Below are 25,324 nucleotides of genomic sequence, written 5' to 3'. Positions count from 1 at the left end.
TCATGCAATAGCATATATATAAATTTCACTCATGGCATCAATTCTAATAGATAGAATCATGTCACTTATAATTTACCATAATACCTCCTAAGGAAATTACCTGAAAGACCATACTCATTTGGAGGAGAAAGTAAAATATGTGAGTTAATTGTTATCAGTCATTTTCAAAAATTTTTGACAAATGAAAAAAATTGTTGCCATTAACTATTTCAAGGCACATTCAGTGGAAGAAATGGAAGGTTTAGTTCTATGAATACCAGGTCATTGAGAGTTAAAAGAAGAAAGTTCTATTTCTAGTTAAACAAAAATCAGAAGAGGGAACAAAGGGCAGAAATTTTAGTGCAGACTATAATACTAGTGCTGATTCAACAGTTCAAGTTAAGTCAAAGCTACTCTGAAGGTAGCACATGACAGAAACGTGCCACTAGGAAAAGTTCTACAAATAAATTTTTAGCATTGGATTCCTTAATAGTTATTTGCTTTTGCTCTTTGAGCTACTTATAGAATCTACACCATAAAATCCCTTCTGAACTTCTATGGGTATTTTCCATATCAACTGCATTTAGTAAAATTTCCTACAAGAATTAAATTTTGTAAATTCAGTCAAACATGAGAAAAATGATCTGCTTAAGTTTCTCTACATTTTAAGTTAGGGTCTTAATTTTCAAATTGTGTTAAGAGGTCCCTCATGAACCTGATTTAGAACCGTTCTGGTTGGTTAAAAGAATCAAAGCAGGAACAAAACCATCCACTTCCACAAAAGCTGCAACCAAGGTAGCAATGTTTCTGATTTCTACGTAGGGCTCAGCACACACATGTAATAATCTTAAAAAAGAAAAGAAAAGAAAAAAAAACCAAAAACACCAAAATTGACTAAAAATCAATCTTACCTGAAAAATCACACTTACCTGAGCATACAGTGCATATCCCTCAGCACACCTTGGAAATTTCTTTATGACTTCTTCAAAACCTTTCATAGCTGCTTGGATTTGTGAAGAATTGTTTCCTGTATATGCCTGACGATACTATTCAAGAGAAATCAAAACAAGCTGTCAAGAATTCAAAAACTCATGAAATGTTAATTTTATAAAAATCATTTGACACTATGCAAATATGATAACATAACTGACTGCATCTAAAAGGGTCCCAAAAAAGCTATGTACAATCTCATTGCCACTATACAATTTCAAGGTATTCAATATTTTAAAAGAGGGCATACTAACTTGTTACAAGTTAACTTTTCCATATAGATGGAATTTTAAATTTAAAATTTAAATCTATTATGACTTTACAAAGGACTTATAAAGTCTTTTCATCTAAAAGTGTTTCCTCCTTTAAAAAGAAAATTCTTATTATATTGTACACCTGAAACTAAGGTTTTATATCCATCACAACTAAATTATATGAAGGAAATTCTTTTAAAACTAAATACTAGGGCAAACTGAAAGTACCTCAGTGTTTCACCAGATAAGCACTTATTTTACCTGATTTACAGCCTTGTGTACCTGAATATTAAGAAATAGCTCTTTAAAGGTAAGGTGAGAGGAATTCTTTAGTGTTATGATTGAAATCATTCCCTCAAAATGTTTGTTCTTTTATACTGGGTTATGGTAGAAGCTCAGGGAGAACAGTGATGTCTAAGGGAGCATTAAGTCAGGGACAAACATTTGTGTCAAGATAAACTCAAAATAAAAACATCCAGAGAAATAAAGGAGTAGGAACTCATTTAACATACACATTTACAATTCTATTTTCCTAAACACATTTTCTTCCTATAGCTATCCATTCAGGAAGAAAATAAGAGGTTTTTTTTGTAGACAAAATAATCATTTTTGTTAGCAATGTGCAGTAATATTTAGGCAAATATTTAAAAATTAGAACTTACCAGTGCAAAACATTTCTGAGCCTGTGCCAGAGCAGATTCAGGTCTTAATCTAATACATTCGTCAAAGTCTGCCACTGCTTCTTCAACTTGATCAAGCAATATTTTCAGCTAATGAAAAAAACAATACATAATCTCAATTCAAAATAGAAAGTAAACCAGTTAAATACACCTATAATTATAGCATAGCATAATGTTAAATATACAAAATAATTATTCAATATAGGATTTCTAGAACAGTGAACTAGAATAGAAAAATCTTACAATTCTATAGGAAATATTCTAAAACTTTACGTAAGAAGCATTCTAAAACCACCTTTTTTTCCCTTAAAGATTTGTTCATATGTAAGAACTGGGGGTACAGGTCAGGGGCGTGGGGGTTGGAAGATTCACTAGAGACAGAGTGGGTAACAGAATAGGTGGACTGAGAGGAGCAGCAGGCAAGACGAGAGGTCTGCCGTGCCATGTGGGTCACACCCCTGGCCAGGGATCAAACTCCTGTGCTCCAGTGGCTGTGAATAGTGTAAAAGTGCCGCACTTTAAACCCTTGCACAACCAGGGAAGGCCCCAAACCCCATTTTTGCACTATAATTACGATCATTATTAAGCAAGAACCCCCTTCTGGAGTAATTTCCAGTTTCAAAGCAGATCATGCAACAAATAATGTGTTACTAATAAGGATTTTAAAATGTCAAGAATTTTAAAGGTTATCTCAACACTTAATATACATCTAGTTTTCACTAAATTTTTGGGTTTCTCCACTAGGTACTTAGCTTTCCTATTATTTGAATAACCCATATTTCCTATCATAATGCATTCCAAGCAGCAATGTTTCCTCAACGAGGCTGAAATTGCAAATTGGTTTTTTCCATTGTATATTTTTAGTGAAAAAAATATACATTTTATAAAACTCAATCCAGAGGATTTTTTATTGTGGTTTGATTAGGAATTAGTATTTCCTTGTAACAAGAAGTTCAACAAAAATCATTCTGTTGATTGTAATTTAACTCACCATAATCACAAAATATTTTTAATATTTTTACCCGCTGAAAATCTATGAGCCAGCAAAACATCTGAACTTGCAAGCCAACAATTTTCTATTTTTCCTCTAATACGACTATACCAAAAATTACAAGGACAAATGTTCAAGACGGACCTAAATGTCAACTTAAACCATAATTTCCAGTGGTACTTTGTTCCATTGGTAATACAAAACTTTAAAACATTCTTAAAAAATAATTATCAAATCCCTCTATCCAAAGGTGAAAGTCTTTAAAATAGGTTTACCTGTCCTCGGTGGTGATAAACATCTGCATTCTGAGGATCAATGTCAGCAGCCATGTTAAAATCCTGAGTAGACAGCAAAGGCTGCTGCTGCTGCATGTACATGCTGCCTCTTTTGATGAGTGCATTTGCTCGAAGCTACATACCCCAAATGAGAAGAGGTTCAACATTAGTACTTTTTATTCCAATTAATTTTTTAATTAACAGTTTTTTTGAGAGAGAATTTATATACCACAAAGTTCAACCTTTTAAAATGTACAGCTATGTTTTTACTATGTTTGAACCTACGTGTATTCTGAAGCTACCAGATACCGTGCCCCCCGTTTCCTAAGTAAGTCTCATTTTTATATTATAGTCACTGCACCAGTGATCACCACTGTCTGGAATTACTTTCAAAAACAAAAGTAGTGTTTTTGGAGAATGGTAACTGAGAAGTCAAAAATGTGTCAAGACATTTTTGACAAGTCTCATTTTCAAATTATTTTTTTCCAATGTACACATTTTAAAATGTACCTTCACATTAGCTTCTTTCAAACTGATGACCTTATCTAAATCTGGCTTGGCTGCATTGGCATTGCCAATAAGTAGGTAGAAAGTGGCACGTAGTAATAATGCTTCTGCCATGTATTTGCCTTGAGCATCTATTTCTTTTGAGCATTCACTTATGATTTTATCATAGTTTTCTTCTTCCATATACTGTTTGGCCTTTAAATATCCAGAACTGAAAATAAAAACAAACAGCAAATTATTTACTAAGGAAGGATCAGATGCTAACACTTGCCATAGTAAGTGTAACTGAGTTAAACAATTTTTCTTTAACAAGTCAATAAGCCAGTGTGGTAAAGATTGGGGAAGGCAGGGTAACAGATTAGTATTTTTGATGCAGACTGGAATCTTACTGATGCTTTAAAGGAGTCTTTAAAAGGACACTGCAGAGTCAATGGCAGAAACCTAAGATACCACCCAAATGTCAACACTTATGTTATGTAAAAAGATATGTGAAAAGATAAGCTAATGATGGTGATCTGAAACATGGGCAAGGATCCTGTCTTAAGTTACCATTATTAAGGTGCATTATATGGCACACTGATAGCACTGAACAACTTACTTTATGACTAACAGAAAAAATAGGAAATAATGAAGCGAATTTAAGGTCACAGAAACCAAGGGAGGAACTGTGACCTGAACTGTACTTGTAAAGATCCTCAATCCCTCTGGTTGTGATGTGGAAGACAGACTATACAGGACCACGACCGGAGAGGAAATATCTCAAAGGTTCTCAGCCAGAAATTATACTATTTCACTTAAAAGATCTAGAATGAATAGGTGGACATACCAAAACAAATTTAGAGGAGACTTCCATCAAGGACTTAAAAATCCACCTTCTTTTTAAAACTCAGGCAGCACTATTCCTTTAAGATTATGACTTACTGGAAATACTTGTAGGAGGATTATTTTTTTTTTTTTTAACCAAAAAGGAATTTACACTAGATAACCTTTAATGGGTCTTATAACTGCAAGGAACCGTGAAATATGTCTCATTTTGTTACATATTTTGAATAAAGGAAACTGGCAACTGACTGGTCAAAATTTTATAAACGACATGCTAACCTTTCTAACTACATTTGAATGTCTTCCTGCATTCTTATTTTGTTCTTCTGCTCACCATAGTAAGAAAATAGAATTCTTAAATCAGATTGGAAGTAATAATAGCTCCTACTTATTGAGAATCTAAGTGCCTGAAACTAAAAACAAGAACTTTACACCTCACAATAACCCTCTAAGGTAGGAGGTATCATTAGCCCCATTTAAAAACTAATGGATATTGGGCCCTCCCTGGTGGCACAGTGGGTTAAAGCATAGCACTAAGAAGCTTAAGCCACTTCCGCATGAGTTTGATCCCCACCTGCCCCGGAGGTGACCCACATGGCATGGCAGACCTCTCCTGACCCATCTGCTGCTCCCCTCAGCAGTGTACTTCGTCGATCTGCCTGTTCTGCTCCCCAGTCTGTCCCTGGTGAATCCTCTCACCCTCCCCATCTCTGGCCTGTACCCCAGTTCTGTCTGAATAAATAAATAAATCTTAAAAAAAAAAAAAAAGTGTTTAAAAACTAATGGATATTAAGGCTTAGAGTAAGGTGGAATTAAAACAATTTAGGTCCAATTCCAGTAAAGTGTGCTACTGAGAGGCAGCTGTGTCCCACCACCTACCTCTCAATATAGAATAATGATATGAACTTACTGTATTTTTTCTGGAACAAAGACTATTTCCTAACCAGAAAAAGAAATTATTGGCATCATCAACACAAAAACTACACAGCATCCTTAAACACTTATTCTCAACCACAATTTTCTGAAAAGACTTTTATTGAATTTTGAACATTATGGTACAAATATACAGTACCCTCCTTTAAAAGGTAGCCAACAAAGGTGGCAGAAAATTTGGGTGATAGAAATCTAAACAGTTTGTTTTTTCAATCATTCCAGTAAGCTACTAATGAAAAATTGTGCTACAGTAGCAATTTCTCTTTTCTCCCAAACTATTTAAAAATCTGACTTTGGTAATAACATTTCTTAAGAGAGTTAATTTTAACTGCAAACACAGGATTGATAAATATGAATGAGTCATCAGTTTAGACAGCTGATACACTATATTAGTCCATTTGATCTCCAGCTGCATTCTGTGCTTTGGTTTAAACTCCCTTAAAGCTTAAAGGAAGAAATACAAGAAGCACAAAATGGCATTTTCCTAGGCAAACAGGCAAAACCTTGATGAAAGTCACTCGTTTAGGCACTCCTAAATATTTCATAAATTATAAACTTCCCTATACCATAAAAACCTGGAGCTACATGATATTTCAAATGAATGCCCCTATCCAAGTACAGTCAACCACTTGACTCACTGGGAATCCTAGTGAGTATCACTCATGGCCACAAAAGCGGTGCAAGCCCTTCCTGGTAGCACAACGGGTTAGGACACAGCACTGCAAGCTAGCCACAAATGCGGTGCAAAATGCTGGTAGCAGGATTGAGATCACCAGAGAAATAACTCTCAAAATATTAGGCAGACTGACAAGACATATATAATAATCAATCTACATCTATTTTACCTATTTCTATAGATTTTTTTTTGAGATGTCTCAGGGCCCCAGCTCTCGGGCAGCAAGAAAAAACCCCAAAACCCCAAACATTTCCCAAAATATTAAGCAGATACTATGCTTGACACACTTACTTTTCTTTCACTTCTAAAGCTTCCCCTTCCTTATCTTTATCTTCATCAGACTTTTCTCCTTTAAGCATGGGCTGAGAAATTATATCATCCGTGAAAGAACTGAAATAAGATTTGATAAACTGTGGAGATGGCATCAGAGGTTCACGATTCTGAAATATAATCATATTTAAATATATCAAAATGAAAAAACACCAGAATCAGGTACATTTGTGGAACACTGAGATTACTATTATAAAAACTGGAATACCATTTTGAAGTAATATAAAGACTATTAGGCTCCTAAACATAGCATAAGAGAGTGGAAATGGTAAAGTTGTAAGTTTAGCTTTTCAAAGCAGGTTTTACATGAGTCTTTCTCCTCTCCAAAAATGAAAAGTAACAAGAACTCTTACAGCCACTAAAATTAAAAGTAAAAAGAAATGAAATCTAGAACACAGAACGCAAAAAACTGCTGAATTAGTAATCTCCTTCTCCTAGGAGGTCTAGGAGCATCCTCATTTTACTACTGAAGACTATGTCTTCTTGGATACTGAAATGTGAAGTCCCTTTATGATGGACTTTGTCACTGCTCTCTGGCTGTACTACATCTGATGATCTCAATTACACTAAGTTCCATTAAAAGTGAAAATGAAATCACACTGTTTTTTACTATTTGGCCTAGCAAACTGATGAATAGTTATACAGTATTTTGTTTCTCCTTATAGCACAATTAAGATGATAAAATTTTAAAAAGACTAGGGATGAGGGAATAACTTAAGCAAAGGACTCTCAATCCAATAATTTTAAAATAAAAATATGGCATCTTAAATTGTGTGTATTATATTTGGTGGTAGGCATTGTGTGGCAATATTCATCTGAAGAGGTATGTCCTTATGCCCCTAAAGTATGCACAGTATTTATAAACACAAGTGACCTCAATAAAAGTATGTGTTACAAAGATCATTTTTGGTTATTTCTATTCGAGGGGAAAAAAACAGGATCTGACTTAGATTAGGACAAGTTGGGATAGAAAAAGCAAGCACGAAATCGTAAGTGAAAACCCCCTAGTTTTGTTTTCTGGGTAAGAGTCTATCTGTATTATTTTAGGATTAAACTAACAAATATTTATGTCAAATGGTCACCCATCAAGCACAAATGTATCTAACTTCAATATTTCACAAAGGAGTCTGAGTAGGACTGTACAGTGCCAATCATTTATCACTTTTAGGGAAAAGCATCAATAGAAATTTAAACAGCATTTAAAGTTGGGTAAGTCATTTATGTTCTTAGTTTCCTATATCAGCCTAGAAATGAAGCTGTCACCTTTTTGCCTTCCACACATTTTTAACAAAGTGTGTTACAACTACTGAACTTAAATATCAAAGAAACAAGACACAAATCCTACCTCTGCTTCTTATTAGCTATGTGACCTTGTACATATGATTTCCAGCTTTCTTAACTCTTACATGGCAGTAAAATATTTCTTTATCTTATAAGATTGTTATAAAAATCAAGCATGACTCCCCACTCTGTCTCTGGTGAAGCCTCTCACCGCCCCTGAGCCTCTGGCCTGTACCCCAGTTCTGTATGAATAAATAAATCTTTAAAAAAAAAAATCAAGCATGAAAAGTATTTACAAAGTAGCATATAAACATTAAAAAACTTATCTGGAAACTCATTTGGACCCTATGTTAATGTAGGTTTATCTTTTTCAACTATTTTCTATTAAATATACCTGAGAAAACTAGGTGGATTCAACATTCAGTTTGTTAAACTCTAACATGATATTTCCTAAGTGTTTTGAGGAACACCTCTACAAAATGCTTGAGGGGTAAAAATCCCGTAGTTTAAAGAGACTGAGAACCACCAGACATGTTCTTGTTTTAACCATTCACCTTAGTTAATATTCAGAGATGTAAAATTAAAAATACAGCCTAGTAAAATCAATTTAAGAAAACAAGTTGTTAAAGATAAAGATTGCTTCGTATTACTGAAATTTAGTATAAATTCTCTATTGATCTTTAGAAAATACTAAGTGGTACTATAGTCCAAGGCACTCATAACCCCTTGTGACACTTCACCATATTGTGACCTTTGTACTTTTTAATGATCCACTTTGCTAAATTGCAAGTCTGTTAAGGGCAAGCAACACATCTTTGCACCTATCCTTTTAAAACAGTCACAAGAGAGCTTTGTTCAGTACATGTTTTTTTGAAACTGTTACTAACTGCATAAAAACACCACCCAGTTTATACAATGTACCTTTAAAATGTTCACGATACAGACAGGTGGTGGCAAATTTTGTTAAAATTGCCAGTTAGTAGATATCTTAGATTTTGAGAGCCATACAGTCTCTATCACAACCATCAATTTTACTGTTGTTACTTAAAAGCAACCTAAAACAATATGGGAGTGACTGAGTTACCATAAAACGTCATAAAAATAGGTAGCAGACTAGATTTGGCTCATAAACCACTCTTTCGCAATACAGACAAATTCTTCTAGTATTCTACAGGTACAATATTGGACACAACCTACATTTGTATTAAAAAGGATATTCAATAAAAGTCCAAGGTTACAGGAAAAATAAATATCAAAATGTACACTCAGTTGTTACCATGACCATCATGCCTGGGTTTAAGCAGATATAAATGAGAAATGTTCTTTCACAATGTACAACTCCCTCTAGTAGCTAACTCAAGATTATTTTACCTTGTATTTTTCTTTGGCTTTCTCCTTTCCAAGAAGTTTAAGAACTTTATCGGCTAACAGCATGCTTTGTTGATTTTGGAATCCTTCTAATATACATACAGCAGTGACATCTAGAAATGATGGAATGAAAAAGAGTAAGAATAATAGTACTGCAATGATGACTGTCAGTATCAAAAGGAAACAGTGGTACCACAGAAAGCTACATTTTGGTTTACATGGCTATCAATTTCATTTCTAATAGGCTGCTTCCTCATACTTTACTAATTTTATATAGTCATGATCAAACTCAAATCTCCATTTTTCTGCAGTTCAGTTACCTCACCTGTGAAATGAAAGGTAATGCATGATTTGCGGTTTTTCACTTCTTTAACATTCTATATAAATAGCAAATATAACAAGGGGGATAGGACAAATCAACAGAGTGGGGATTTTTCATGTCTGTGTGTTTTTATACGTCTGTTATTCCTTGTCTCTTAGGTCAGCTTGCCACTGAGTTCTCAAATATGCTTTCTTCTAATTATGTCATAGTTCAAGATACAGTAGGGTTTGAAAAGGAAAAACAAAAAAAAAAACCTTTTGAAAGTACTAAAACAATAGACATTCCATCTCTAAAATTTCTCTTTAATCTAAATTCTTCCTTCTTCAAACAAGTTACATTTCCATGATAATCTTGTGCTAGTACCAATGCTGCAACCTTTTTCCATCAGTTTTTTTCTATCTAAAATTCTTTTTAATCACCTCTTTACAAATTATCTGATAATAACTTCAAAGTTTGCTCAAAACTGACTTGTCTTCCAAAGCAATATGCCTTTCATCCATTACCAAAATACATGACAGTACAAAATTCCAGTTTTCAAAAATGTTCTCTAAACTACTCACACATGGTAATATGAATTAAAATAATAAGTCTTTTAAATAAAATTATTAAAAATAATGACTAAATCTTCTGTTGATGCTTTTAAAGCAGATTTAAACATGTACGGAAACCACTTTTATAGTGCAGGAATCACACTTTGGTTTGGCTCCAAATCACCTAGAAAGATGTACATTTAAAGTCAGTGGTCCACAGGCTAACTGAAGTTTTAGCAGCAAATAAGGTCAGTTAGAGGTTCCAGAACAAGTATAATATTTAATGAGAACAGCTTTGTATCAGTTACATAGTTTCTGAATATAAAAAGTTTCAAAATACCAAGGGCAGAAACTATTTTCTTTAATGATTTGTTATTATTTTACCTTGTACTTTAATATTAACTTTATACTAAAGTTATTTCATATTTATATAAGATATGTAGAATTTTAGAAACACTATCACTTTGCTGAAACCTCTTTTTAAATTTCTTATTCATGGAGTTACACAAAGCTCATTAATTGCCAAGTTTAAATCTGTGATAGACTCCAGATCTTTTAACTCCACAGTTGGGAACACAGACAACGCTCAGTATTTACAATCTTAATTTAAACCAAAAGAGAGTCTCAATTGGAAAAGTCTAATTTTAAATACAGTTGATTTCTTTAACCACAGGCAGAGTTTCATTTAACCTTACCGATGATTACAAAGCCTTTAATAATTTTCATATATAAACACAAAAATACCCTCACCTTCTAAACATTCCTTCTTATTGTCTAGCTTCTCGTGGGCTTTTGCACGTCTAAAGAGAGCTTTCACATATTTGGGATTAAGTTCAACAGCCTTTGTGCAATCTTGTGCCACCTCTTTCCATTTTTGCTGTAATTAAAAGTATTTTAAAAAGTCACACTAAAAGCACTATTTAATAAAAATCAGTGTTCCAGGCCTAAAAGACTATTAAAAGACCCACACAGAAATAAATATTCCCAACACATACAGTTAATATCCACACTAGCTGTAGAAACAAGACATATGATAAGAAACCTAATTTTAGGAGTTAAAAGACATACTTAGGCCACCTTCCAACCACCAAATCTACACACCTACCTGCATCTATATGTTCATGTCATCGTCCTCCTGTTAACGCCAACAAGTGCCCTTTTCATTAAAGGCAAACCTTCCTCTTGTGATGTGGATTTTTTTTTTAAAGATTTATTTATTATTTATTCGTACAGAACTGGGGTACAGGCCAGAGATGCGGAGGGTGAGAGGATTCACCAGAGACAGAGTGGGGTACAGAAAAGGCATATCGACAAAGTACACTGCTGAGGGGGGCAGCGGGTGGGTCAGGAGAGGTCTGCCATGCCATGTGGTCACCTCCGGGGCAGGCGGGAATCGAACTCATGCGAAAGTGGCTTCAGCCTCTCAGCGCTGCGCTTTAACCAGCTGCACCACCAGGGAGGGCCTGTGATGTGGATCTTTTCCATATCAAGTACTTAATGGTTATCTATCTCAGCTCTTCATCAACCCTCTTCTCTACTGAGTCATTCCAAGGAACATAAGAACAGTTGTTCTAGTATTTTTTCTCTTTTAAAAACTGTCTGATTCTATAATTCACTGCAGCCACTACCCCATTTCTCAGCATCTTTTTAATATCAAACTTGCAGAGTTGCCACTCTCCTTGATTCCTATTTACCTTACTCGGTACTCAATTTTTTTCATGGAACTTTCCCCTTCCACCTATCTCTCTCGGTGATCACACCTGTATGGTGCTGGCACTATGTAACATCTAAAAGTAGGTGAAAAGTATGTAACATCCTAAAAGTTATCTCTATAGTCCAGACTACTCCTAAGACTCCTAAGAGATATTTTTCAACTCAGCTGTTTACTTAAGCTGTCTCACTCCTCATCCACTTCACTATCATTAAAATTAATGTTTTTCTTTATCCTTCACAGCCAGTAAAACATTAAGTTCCATTATTCTCCAGCTTTCCTCCATGTCTTACCTAGCCTATGTGATCTTTACCTAGTCTTCCTTCCTTTTCTCTATTACATTCTTGACAGAACACTAAGAGTAATTTTTTTTTTAAGATTTATTTATTTGTACATACAGAACTGGGGTACAGGCCAGAGGCTCAGAGGTGGCGAGAGGCTTCACCAGAGACAGAGTGGGGAGCAGAACAGGCAGATCGACGAAGTACACTGTTGAGGGGAGCAGCGGGTGGGTCAGGAGAGGTCTGCCACGCCATGTGGTCACCTCCGGGACAGGCGGGAATCGAACTCATACGGAAGTGGCTTTAGCTTCTTAGTGCTGTGCTTTAACCCGCTGGGCCACCAGGGAGGGCTACACTAAGAGTAATTTAAGATGATGTTCCTGCCCCTACTTAAAGTTCCTACCATTGTAACCTTCTGTATATGAGACAGTCAATAAAATGTAAAATTTGGTTGAACAAATAAAATACAAATACCCAATGAATAAAGAAAAGGCTAGTTAACTTTAGCAACATCCCAAAAAGTGCAAATTAAAACAATGAGACAGGACAGTATTTTTAGTCTACCAGAATTGCAAAAATCAGTAATAATAGTGAGAATACTGGAAAACTAGCATGCTCAAATATTATGAGTGTAAGTAAGTATTGATACTATTTATTTTCATTTCTAGAATTTTATTCTAGAATTTTATCCTCTGAAAAGTATGCAAAAAAAAAAAAATACTTACAAAAATATTTACTGCACCACTGTATGCAACAGGGAAAATAGGAAGCAATCCAAATGTTCATCATTAGGGAGATGTTTTCCACTATACAATCATACAACAGCTACTACATATATCCTTTAAAAAGAATGAAACAGATCTGTGTGTGCTATGAAAAGCTGTACAAGATATAGTGGCAACTGAGAAAATATGTCACAAACAACAGATATAATAGAAAGTCATTTATGGTCTTTCCCCCCCACATATTATATGTGTGGAGACAAAAACTTGAAAAAATAAGCTTAAACTGTTGAGGATGGGATCACCAGAAACTTAAACTTTACTTATTTCTATAAACTCTGATATATATAGTTGTAACTTTGAATTGGATTTGTACCCAGCAAACTAAAATTTCTTCTTAAAAAAGTTAGGTAATTGAAGGACATAAAAATAAAGTAAAAATCCTATAATTTCAAGACAACTTCAAAAAATTTATTAGCTGTATTAAAGTTGCACTAATTGAAACATACAAATAAAAAGGAACAAAAAACAACACAGTATACATACCAATTGTTCAAAGGCAGCAGCTCTGTTTTGATAAAACGTGGAAAGGTCAACGTTCTTCTCTGTAGGACACAAACTGATAGCCTCAGTATAGCACTGAATAGCTTGTTCATATTTTCCTGCTTTGAAATACTTGTTGCCTTTGTTCTTGGCTGCTTGGGCTCTATCAAGAGAGTTCTGAAATGAAAGGAAACAATTATTAAACATACCAATACTCAGGAATAGATTCAGATCACAGTAATTAAATGATAAAAAAGGGTAAATAGAATCTTGTTTACAGCAAGATACTTCAAATAAATATCTTCAAAGGTTAGTTAACAGGACTGCTAGGCTTAAAAGCTTTGTATATTTTAAATTTCAAACACTTGAAATTTTCAAAAACACAGTAGTGCCTTAAAAAGTACCACTTTCCACCAATTCTGCCAGCAACAGGGTGACAGCATTTAGTTTTTGTTAATTCAGTGGATATAAAACAGTGGTTCTTAATCAGGAGTGGTTTTATCCTCTACAGTACATTAGACAGTATCTAGAGACATTTTCAATTGTCACAATAGGAGGGACCAGCCATGATGCAAACATTCTGTCAGAACAATGCATGGGCCATTCCTCACAAAAAGAACTGCTAGATCTGAAATGTGAATAGTACTAAAAAGCAATATTCTAATATTTTAGTTTCTTCACTATTTTTAAATTTGAAATTCTTTTCATATTAGCCATTTGTCATTCTCATTCTGAAAGCTACATATTCAAATGTTTTATTATTTTTCTTTGAGGCTGTCTATTAACACTGAGGAACATAGTGAAAACACTAAGATTTTTACTACAATTATTATCTTGTATCTATTGTTTGTTCATCAGTAAAATTCACCCTTCCATTTGTCTCAGAATGTGCTTCCTTAGTGACTTACATATTTCCTAAATAGGAAGAGTTGGTAATTAATATCCACTGAGGACAGTTGCAAATATTTCAGTTAACATTTGGGAAGCATCTTTGTAGATAAATCCAGTTATTCAGATTTCAGTTACCAAGCTTGGGAGTTTTGTGGTATGTTTTTACCCCAAACTTGAAAAAAGCAGCAATTGCTGCCCCCAATCACTTACAGGGGCTATGAAAGTCAAATTGCTGTTCAAAAAGAAGATAACAGCCTTCCTTTTCATCTTTACTCTGGCTTGATTTTTCTTTGTTTTAGCTTTATTCTATTTATCTTTTTCCATTCTCCATTAGTCTGACAACAAATAGTTATTTTTAAAAAGTATAGTATACTAAGGATTTGTAAGAAGTTAAATTCAGAAATTTAACAGCTAGTTTTAGCTAGCCTGTTAATAAGAAACATGCATATTTTAAAACTAGGTTGTAGAGGGTGAAAAGATACAAAGAACAAATAAGTTAACAGTTGAATTTAAAGTCTTATATTTGTCATTAGCCTTAAACATAACAAAAATATATCCACAACTATCACCAAAACAACGTTCATTGTATGTTAATAAAGGGTGTATTCGTTCTCAAAATTTTCAAGAATTCCAGTTATCTACAGTCTTACACCCAATAGCAGCTTTTAAAAATAAGACGCTTTAGTAAAGTAACAATTATGTCTGACCTCTCTTACCATGTTAATTTACAAATAATCAAATTTCAGCAAGCCCTAATACTTCATTTATGGATTACTAAACAGTGGCTGTTAAAAAATGATACTATAACATACAAAACAAAAAATCTGCACATCTGCATATTAAGAATGTGACAGAAAATCCTCAGCATAAGAGCTCCACAGTAGAATACAAAGAGGAATCTTTATGTAGTTGTGGGCTGGGTGGGAAGGGGGGAACCTATCAAAGTGATTGCTGGAAAACTGCATTTGAAGCAACCTCATCAGTCTTCCCACTCCACTGAGAGATGCAAAGTCAGAACAGAGTAATGTTGTATCATCCAAAAGGAATGAGAATAACCAAGAATAACAAGCATATCTTGAATACCCAAGAATAACAAGCATATCTTGGTTTCTTCCAGGCAACCACACTGCCAAGAACTGCAAACAAAAAGGAGTATTAATAGCATAAAAGAGAGGAAGTCAAAATAAATAGAAAACTAATATTTGAGAAAGCAGGATAAACAAAGCCAATAAAACCAAAAATGAATTAAATGAAAGGCTATCAAACTCACTTTTAAAAAATGCCTGCTTTTAAAAAGATGTTAATGTAGTAAACAGAAAACTCAAAATTTATCAAAGAATAAACTGAAGAATGTTCACATGAAAATACATGAATCAATATAACATACCCACCTCTATATATTAACATATACTACACAATATATCAGTTGGATGGGTTACATATTGTTTTACATACTATTACACATAGTATTATGCCATTAGAAGGGTGTGTTTAAAAGGCACATATTAGACAGCTTAAAAATGTCAAAGGATTATTATGATTCAGTTGGGTGGACTATATACTAGAATAGGTATAACTGAGGAACAAATTAACAAGTATAAGGTAGCGGCAAGGAAGTCTGAATACAATAAAAACAGGGTAGGATTGTAATAAGTTTGAAAGAAAAATTAAATGACATGGACTATAAATATAAAGTATGGAGTGGAGCTTCTAAAAACATTAGAAAAATTCCTCGAGATAAAAGAAAAATGATACATTTTTGGACTTATCACAGTAAAATTTCAAAACAAAAATCCTGAAAGTTTTTAGATTACCTACAAAGGTGTGTGTGTGTGTGTGTGTGTGTGTGAGAGAGAGAGAGAGAGAGAGAGAGAGAGAAGGACCCCAAACCATCTGACTGTCACTGAATTGGACACTAGTAAATTAAAGTAACAACTTCAAAAATTCTGAATGAAGATAATTTTAAGTTAAAATCTTATACCTAGCCAAACTAGCATTTAATATTGAACATAAGAAATAGAAGTATTCAACTTTCTTAGCACTAAAAATAAATCCTAAAGTGAGACAAATGGTCAATACGACAAAATGCAGAAAGGGGAGGATAAGAAAAGAAGCAAAATACGTATGACAAAAATCACTAAAAAAGTCATTATTAATCTTGAAAAGGTCAGATTTGATATTAAATTTTCAAATAGGCAAAAAACTACATGCTGCCTATAATATAAAACATGACCTGGAAAAAAAAAAAAGCTCCAAAAAGCATATAGTAAAACAAAAAGCCAGTATCAGACAAAACATCATTCGAAAGTCTTGGATGGTGCACGGAAGTACAGCTTTATTGATAAAAAGCATAGTGCCCAAAGCACATAATCTCCAAGCTAAAAGCATTTCATAATCTCCAAGCTTTATGTGCCTAACAAAATTTCAAAATAATGAAGCTTAATTACTTTTGATATTAAATATAAAGAAAAACATTTCCTCTTCTTTCACAATGTTTCTAAGTCATTTGAGAACAGGGCCAATATACAACCTAAAACACTTGAAACTGTACACAGGAAATCATGTATGAGAAATGCCTGACTAACAATTTATTGAAGATTTATTTTTTTTTATTTTATTTTATTTTTTTAAAGATTTATCTATTTGTGCATACAGAACTGGGGTACAGGCCAGAGGCTCAGGGGCGGTGAGAGGCTTCACCAGAGACAGAGTGGGGAACAGAACAGGCAGATCAACGAAGTACACTGCTGAGGGGAGCAGCGGGCGGGTCAGGAGAGGTCTGCCACGCCATGTGGTCACCTCCGGGGCAGGCGGGAATTGAACTCATGCGGAAGCATCTTTAGATTCTCAGTGCTGTGCTTTAACCCGCTGTGCCACCAGGGAGGGCCAGAAGATTTATTTTTACTAGATTTGCAGGCTAACTGAAAAGGATATACTCCAGGCAGAATAGTGACCTTGCTTCACTAGCATAAACAGGCAATGAACTTAGAAATGTAAAGCTAATATCACACACAGGGAGATAACTGACACAGCTAGGGCTGACAAGTTCTAACAAAAGAGGAATTCAGTGAGATGGGTACACAGGATTCCTCTCCTTAAAAAGATAAAATATCTCTTTTTATTTAGCAAAGCAACACTAACCTAAATCCAACCAAAAGAAATCTTTCAATTAGCCAGTACCCTTCATTCCCGCAGCTTAAAAACAGCTTCCTTTTTTAATATTATTACAAATTCTTTAATTCCCTAGGCTCAAATCTGACTCTGGTCAATTTCCTTTCCTTATTATACTGTAGCAAAAATGATGCTCCTACTGACACTAAGGGATCAAATTACATAGGGAAAGCACCAAACAGCAAATTTTCTTCCATTGCTCCTTCAGTGCCAGTTAAGAAAGCAGCCAAACTGTATTTTCAAGAGGGCAGGTCCTCAGTGATAACCTCCTGTTCATCATCCCCTAACTTTCCTGGTAAATGTTTCCCTTTGTTAATAAAAGTGCAGGGGGCTCCTTCCTAGACTAGTGAAGTCTCAGAGCTATCAAGCTAGCTGCTATATGCAGCCATTGGAGCATGAGTTAAGATTGGTGGCCAGGGACCTAATCTACATGGGGCAGCAGACCTCTCCCGTCTCACTGCTTCCCTCAGCAGTGTACCCCACTAGATATACCTATTCTGCTCCCCACTATTTCTGGTGAATCCTCTCACCTCCCCCCACCTCACCTTGCCCTATACCCCAGTTCTTGCATACATAAATAAATCAAATCTTTAAAAATAATAAAAATGCAGAGAAAGAATGGCATTATGGTGGCTTATGACAAGAGAAGTATAGAAAAACTATTTTAACTCACTGATGGAATTCAGAAGAACACTGGCTAGCAAAATCCCAACTTATCAATCAACACCACCTTCTACTATGTCAGGAAAAACCAGATACAAATTAAAATAAATGCACTGGTATTCTTTATAATAGAAGAGATTTTTATCATCTCACAGGAATCCTGTGAAAGTACTGCTTTAAATTCATCCCTCTTCCACGTCTACCTTGACAAAATTTAAAAGGTTGAAATTTGAAAATAAGCCCAAAGACATTTTTGAAAGCATATTTTACATATGAAAAATGAGGACATATAGATCTAAAACACAATGGGAACATTCTGAAATGCTAGTATCTTTTTACATGGCCTGTTTACATATCTAAAAGCAAAGGAGATTTAAAAGATCATAAAGCCAACTTGTATACTGGAAATCACTTGGTTTTTCTTAGTCTTTTTAAGGTCTTGAATATCACATAACATTTTATGCTAAAATTCTTTAAAAATGCTTCTTTCCTCAGCATTTCTTCTAACATACTATTTTATTTTTGATCAATCTGAAAGCTCTATATAACAAGTAGATGGATTATGGCATTCCCTGCTGGAACCCCTCCAGTAACTTCCTATTACCATTGCTACATACAAGACTTTAAATTCCCACATCCATTCCTGTCATCTGGATTCTTACATGTAACCTTGGTGAGTTAAAAATATATATACTAATGATTTCCTAAAAGGAAACAATTTGAAAAGAATAAAAACTATTTCTTCTATTTCCAGGATTGATACTTGGGTATAAATGCAAATCTATGAAAACTAGTAAGAGTCCAGATGAACTATGTGAAGGACATTCATTTCTGCCTAGTATGTTACAAAGTATTTCTTACCTAATTTACTAGACTCAAGTTTTTTCAGTAAAGATTTAAATAAATTTTATTTTTTCATAGTAAAAACTGCCCAGCAAAGTCAACTTCATGACTGTGATTCTGCTAAATGAAGTCAACAAATATTATGAGCAAATCTTAATAGGGAATCCTGAAGCTAATACATGGAACAAAAATCATTGTCAAAATTACTTTGAAAATTCTTTAGATGGACACTAAACTAGAAATATACCCATTTTACATTTAAAGCAACTGAAATCCAGAAACAGAAAAAGTTGCCTAAGGCAACATTGAAACTGACTTCAACTTATCTCAACTTTACTTCTATTATACCTCATGGACTGTCATTCATGGTTTTATGTAGAAAATGAATCTTTATTCTTTAGACTCACACACAGGCTAACATGCTGGAACTGAAACAAAGAAAACAGATTCAGGTGTTATTTTGATCACTACTCAACTCGAGGGCAAAGATTAAGTGAAGAGAGAATTAGCACCAGATTTTTTTTTTTTTTTTTGGCAAACAAATATAATTGAATTCATTTTAGTTAAAAATACATTTCACGTGAAGTGAAGTAACACATGGCACAGCAGACCTCTCTTAACTGCTCCCCTTAGCAATGGATTTCAGTAGATCCACTTGTTCTGCTCACTGTCACTAGTGAATCTTCTCATCCCCATACCTCTGGCCTTAACCCCCACTTTTATATGCATAACTAAATAAAAATAAATCTTAAGAAAAGTGAACATTTGGTGATTAGTAAATTGTACAACTAGTAGCCAGAAAAATATTAATTCAGCATGCAATAAACTGAATTAAACTACTGCATACACAAACATATATATAAAAAAAACTTGGATAAGAATTAAGAATTCAGGCAGTAACTCTAAAAGGAAACAATGATAAACATATTAAATGTCCTCTCTCTTCAACAAACACTGTGCTAAAATTTGTCAGAAATGAGGCAAAATAAAAGAATTTGCCCCCTCCTACTTGCAGAGGCAAATCTACTCAGGAAGACATGGTTACTACTTAAGAACCAAAGATATAGATAACTGGACAAATTCCAGCAAATTTAGTGGAATACAGAGTAAGAAAATAATCAGGATTTAATATAGTCAGTGCAGGGTACTGACAAAAATCTGCTCTGGAAGGAAAGTGAATAAGGAAAAGCAGTCAGGATAACAACTCCAAGAGGAAAAACAACCCAGATCAGCAGAGAAACAGAAATTCAGGAGTCCAAAGAGACCTCTAAAACAAGTCCACTAAAAAAGGCCTGGGATGTCTAACCAGAAGACTTTCAGTGATATACATTTGGTAATAAAGAATCACTGTAAATTCTTAGTAAGTTTTTACAAAATAGTATCTTGATGATTGTATTCAGACACTGTAAAAGTAAGCTAGAATGAGAAATTCACAAGAGAAAATACAGTAATTTGTTACTATAATTGCATAGTTGTATCATGAGAATACAGAAGTGATCTAAAGTCTCTCTTAACATGGTTTTGTACCTAAAAATTTACCAAATTCCAAAAGTATTGTTATTAAATTTGAATCCCAGGTTACAGGAGCAATCAACTCTGAAACACTGCATGAGAAACAATCTTTCAATATCTTTATCAGCCAACTGCTACTTTTTATGAAATTAGTGTTCACATAGGATTAACCTAGAACATACTTTACACATATTAAATCATAATACTCTTTATGTAAAAACCTACTAGTAAGAATGCTGTTTCTGTAGGTAGTTCATGCAAAATTGTGATTCGTTTTTAAAAAAATGCCTAAAATATATTTATATCTGTTATACCTATTTTATTCTACCAATTGACTAAAATTGGTAGAGTAACAATGAAAACCTGGAATTTTAATTTTTTTTTTAAAAAAGATTTATTTATTTATGCATATAAGAACTGGGGTATAGGCCTGCCCTGAGGTGTTGAGGGAGGAGGGTGAGAGGACTCACCAAAGATATAGTGGGGAGCAAAACAGGTAGAACTACTGAAATACACTGCTGAGGGAGCAGGAGGCAAGACAGGTCTGCTGAGCCATGTGGATTAGCTCTTTGACTGGCCAGGGATCAAACTCATGCTGGTGTCTGGTGATAAGCTTGCCAGGGCTGTCTCTTTCACCCCTGCCACCACCAGGGAGGCCCCCAAAACCTGGAGATTTTCAAAAAAATATTTGACTAACAGAAATAAAACAAACAGAAATGTCAAAGAATGAAGTCTCACTGGTTCATTCCATTCAAAACCTGTCATGTGCCAGGAACTGTATTATTAAGTTCCAAGAATATAATGATGGGAAAGACTGGGCCAATCCCAGCATACATGGATTCAAGAGTATAGTAGGAAAGATATGAAAATGCAAATGCTAGTACTATTTGGTAAATGCTATGGAAAGTTTCTGTGTTATGTAAATTCAGGTGTGCTTAGATAGAAAAGGGTTTCAGTAAAAGTGAAAGGACAGACAGACATGAACTGAGAATAAGGAGGGATACTGAGAAGAGTTCATCTAAAGATGAAAAGAGGAAGTGTTAAGAGGTGATGCTGAAGAGCTAAGCAGGCTCAAAATCATGGAGGGTCCTAAATCAAGATGATTTTTAACTTTGTTATGGGCAGATAAAAAATGCCACATAATAGTTTTAAGCATGAATTGTTGGAATTTTTTTGGTAGTGACAAATGAATTAAGAGGAAGACAATGACAGCAGCAGTTAATCTAAAAATAATGGCAGTGAGGATGAATATAGTAGTCATCTTTAAGAGGGAAATTTTTCTACATTGGATATGGAACACATAGATGCTTTTTTCTGGATTGAATATGGAGAACATGAGGATACAGGTAAAAAAGAAAATGATTTTTAAGTTTTTGGTTTGGGAAACTAGTTAGATGAGGCAGAGTGACATGGAGTATTCTCAGAAAAAAACAAGCACAGCATGGTAAATTTTATTATGGCTCAAAATGTTATGTGACATAGTACTTTACCTTAAAATCAACTATGGCTAGATATCCTTCTATAGTGAAATCCTAAAGTCTCCATTAAACAAAACTTGATTTTCTATTTACTGATAGTGAATCCTCAACCAACAATGTCTGCTCATTCTTCATCCTCTTAAAAGGTATAGTTATTACTCAAGGGGAAAAAGAACTGTTCAGACATCAGAATTCTGCCAGTTATTCGATCAGCTGAAACAAAAGCTTCTTTACTTACAAAACCTGAGGGTACCCAATTAAAAGGTACCATTCAACATAGGGCAGTTTCCCCAACCACAGACAACAAATTACAATTAGTGGTCAGTTATATTTAGTCTAATAACTCCCAAGGACATGACTATAAAAACGACAAAAATCGTATTTTAGTATTTATTGGTCACCAACAATAGACAAATTTCCATTAAAAATGGCAAAGACATTAATATTGTGTCTATTCTAAAGAATCGTCTACTTAATCAAAATAAGATTACAAGTAATTCCACAAGATAAACCACAGTATATTCAGGTATTTTGCTCAGTTTTATTTTGGGTCAAAAATATTAAAATTTTAAAGCAGTTAAAGTTGCACCAAAAAGTCATAGAATACCATTAAATTTAAAAACCATTGCAATGTTGACCCAGCAAAGCTGAAAAACTGAAAATGGGGTTTAAAGAAATATAAAATCTGCAAGGAGACAGACATTCTCATGGGTGAGAAAACATTTCCTTTTTTTTTTTTTTAATGCTATCAAATACCAGACAGGTGAGGTGGAGTAATATTTGAAATCACAGTAAACTTCAAAAATACTCATGTAGAGAAACTATCATTATTTGTGGTGATTACTACCTGTTTTTCCATCAATAGAACTTTTATCTATTTTTCATTCATATTACCTTTGTGATTAAAATTTAGAAACAATGAAATAGGAAATGATCAAAGAACTTCAGACATATGAAAATGACATAAGTGATGACTAACCCCAAAAAACCTTCCTAATTACTGTTCTCACTAGCAGCACTTAGAATCACCAATATTTAGGAATGAAAGAAATGTAATTTTTTTCTAACAGATTTAATATTTTAATCCTCTTTTTTACTCAGGTGACATTAGGTCGGAGAGATAAATGAATTTCCCAAAGAAATATACTGGAGAGCCCAATATAAAGCACACTCATCTTCTCACAATCTGAGTGTTCCGTCCACCACTGTTAGGATAATGAATTTTTTCCTGTATTTAAAAAAAAAGAAGGCAATGTTTTCTTACCCATGAGAACATTTGTTTGGCTCTGTCATGGTTAGCATGGGGCCTGACATATAGCAAGCACTAAACTATGGCAGTTCAGTCCCACATTAAAACTTCCTTTAAGCCAATTTGATAACTTAGTGAATTCTTTGATCTTTACAAAGTGTAAATGACTTCTGAATGATTGTAACTGGGAGTTACTTGACCAAAGGTTACTCTGAACTCTGATTTACTCTAGAACTATCATGGTACAATCCCAAACGCTGATAAAATCCTTCACTCCACCCCTGTATTAATTCAGCCTAGGACAGTAATCCCCACAGCTGTTAAATAACAAAAGGATTTAATAGTTCAACAATGCCAACACAAAGCAGTTTCCCACATTCTCAGATGGTTTGGCCTTACATCAGAGAATCTATATCTGTATGTCAGGCTTGTTCACGTAAATTTCCATGTGAAATTTAAAAATAAAAGATGCTTCTACCCCAAATGTTTATTTATGCCTAAGGACGAAAAAACGGATGCCTTTAAACACCATTTTATTCATTACCAACTAACAGCCACAGCATTTACCTACCTCCACCCTAAGAAACTCTTGGTAAAGGGGAGTGACTCACTACTGAAAGGTTATTACCGATTAAACTCTAAACCTTAAAAATCACCAAAGCAATGTATATCGTATCGTACCAATCGTTACAGATTTGCCTTCCTTCACAAGGGCATTTGCAGATATCCCCAATATCCACAAGGCAAGAGAGATAAATGCTGTGTCACTAAGAAATGCAAATTTGTCTCAAACCAAAAGGAAGCTGTCAAAGGCACGTCTCTAACTTGTGACCTCGGGCTACTCCGTTCCCTATAAAGAAGCCAGAAACGAGTTTCCCTTAGACCCACGTGCTGCCGCCTGCCAGTTTCTGTCTGATGGAGAGCCCCTTGACCGTCACAACCCGGCAAGGAAAGACTGAACCCGCCAGGTTCCGCCTCCAGGGCTCGGGGCTGCTTCTCACCATTTCCAGGTGAGCACCGGGGCCTTCAGGGTGTCCGCTGCCCGGTGCTGGACTGGCCCTGCCCTCCGGGGTCTTCCGCTCACTGTTGCGCTTCAGGCCACTGGCGTCGCCACGACCCCCGGCCTCCCGGCGCCGCCGCTGCCGGCTCCATAAATACATGGCACCCGCACCTAGCAGCAGGGGTGCTCCGACCGCCAGGGCCAGCTGCCATCGCGGCAGGCCCCCAGTGCCCGGGCCCGCCGTCGCGCCGCCACCGCCGCCGCCCACCCCACTACCCGAGCCGGGCGCAGCCGCCGCGACCACCGCCGCCTCCATAGGCTTAGAGGCGGCCATGACGAGTGTCTTCCGCCACCGCCTTTCTGCCGGTCGCGGGCGCCACAGTCACCAGACAGCGTGCGAAGGGACACAGGAGGGAGGGAGCGAGGGGAAGCGGTGTGAGAGCGAGCACGCTAAGCAGCCAGAGCGGACGACAGGAAAGGGCCAGAGGTCACCGGAAGCCCAGGGCATGCCGGGCCAGACCTGCCGTCCGACGCAGCTTCTTCAACCGAAAGGGGGGTGGGGGAAGAAGAGAAGAATCACTTCCGGGTCAGGGAAACTGGGCGGGAGGTTGGGCGTCTGGGCAGCCCCTCTCCTTTCGTTCCGCTTGTCTGTAAGACTGACTTCTGGGGTCTTGGGCCTCTGGTGGTAGCCGGTGTCTTGTTCCCCGCAGAAAGAAGGGACAGAGGGCTCTTGTCTAGCGAAATGGCACAGCCAGTATAGACGGATTTACGCTGTGCGGATCGTCACGGAGATGATGACTCGCGGGGCCCAGAGGTGGGAGGGAGTGGTGCAAGAGATGTGAAGTTCATTGGCTGGCAGGGGCGGGAGGCGGAGCGTAGGTCAGCGGCCCAGTTTATTGGTAGAGTTTGGGCCCCCTGCTAGTTACCGCCACGTTGTTTCTTACAATTCCGCGGCAGTTAGCCTTAGTTCGCTCGCGGGTCTTGGAAACCAACGGATTAGAAGGATTTATAAAGAGGTATGAGGAAAAGCCCAAAGCTAAAGATAGCCTCCTGTATCACCGATCTTCTACCATGGCTAGATTTTACTTGGGCTGTTTGAGGCCACTGGAGGCGACGGCAGATGGCAAAAACCAAATTGAGTGGAAACTGGCAAGTCTGGGTTGCCTCTGGTGGAAAAGACATGAACACTGGAGTTTCTGAAGCTCGCTGTTTGCGCCATATAAAAGCAATGAAGTTTGTGTTACGAGGTTCTCGAACTGAGTTGCTACAAACATGAACCCTAAGAGTTCCAAATCGTTTACAGCTTTTTATAGGTATTTGTG

At 35.8% G+C, this 25,324-nt stretch overlaps 1 protein-coding gene across 1 annotated transcript in view; it reads right to left on the bottom strand.

The window, feature by feature from the left end:
• Window positions 1-24,773, bottom strand: part of TOMM70A (translocase of outer mitochondrial membrane 70 homolog A (S. cerevisiae)) — a 30,418-nt gene extending 5,645 nt beyond the window's left edge. The window contains exons 1-9 of the mRNA XM_004675250.2: window positions 24,004-24,773; window positions 13,199-13,372; window positions 10,689-10,815; window positions 9,090-9,199; window positions 6,399-6,547; window positions 3,680-3,887; window positions 3,170-3,304; window positions 1,886-1,993; window positions 909-1,025 (exon numbers count right to left, since the gene is read on the bottom strand). Coding sequence (XP_004675307.1) covers window positions 909-1,025; window positions 1,886-1,993; window positions 3,170-3,304; window positions 3,680-3,887; window positions 6,399-6,547; window positions 9,090-9,199; window positions 10,689-10,815; window positions 13,199-13,372; window positions 24,004-24,336 — 1,461 coding nt within the window. The 5' untranslated portion in view covers window positions 24,337-24,773. The remainder of the gene's footprint in view (window positions 1-908; window positions 1,026-1,885; window positions 1,994-3,169; window positions 3,305-3,679; window positions 3,888-6,398; window positions 6,548-9,089; window positions 9,200-10,688; window positions 10,816-13,198; window positions 13,373-24,003) is intronic.
• Between the last annotated feature and the right edge of the window lie 551 nt (window positions 24,774-25,324).

Source organism: Condylura cristata, unplaced genomic scaffold (genome assembly GCF_000260355.1).
Source record: "Condylura cristata isolate star-nosed mole 26May11 unplaced genomic scaffold, ConCri1.0 scaffold00003, whole genome shotgun sequence".
Taxonomy (NCBI): Eukaryota; Metazoa; Chordata; class Mammalia; order Eulipotyphla; family Talpidae; genus Condylura; species Condylura cristata.
Note: the sequence above shows the minus strand (reverse complement) of the source record. Positions and strands in the feature narration are given on the sequence as shown.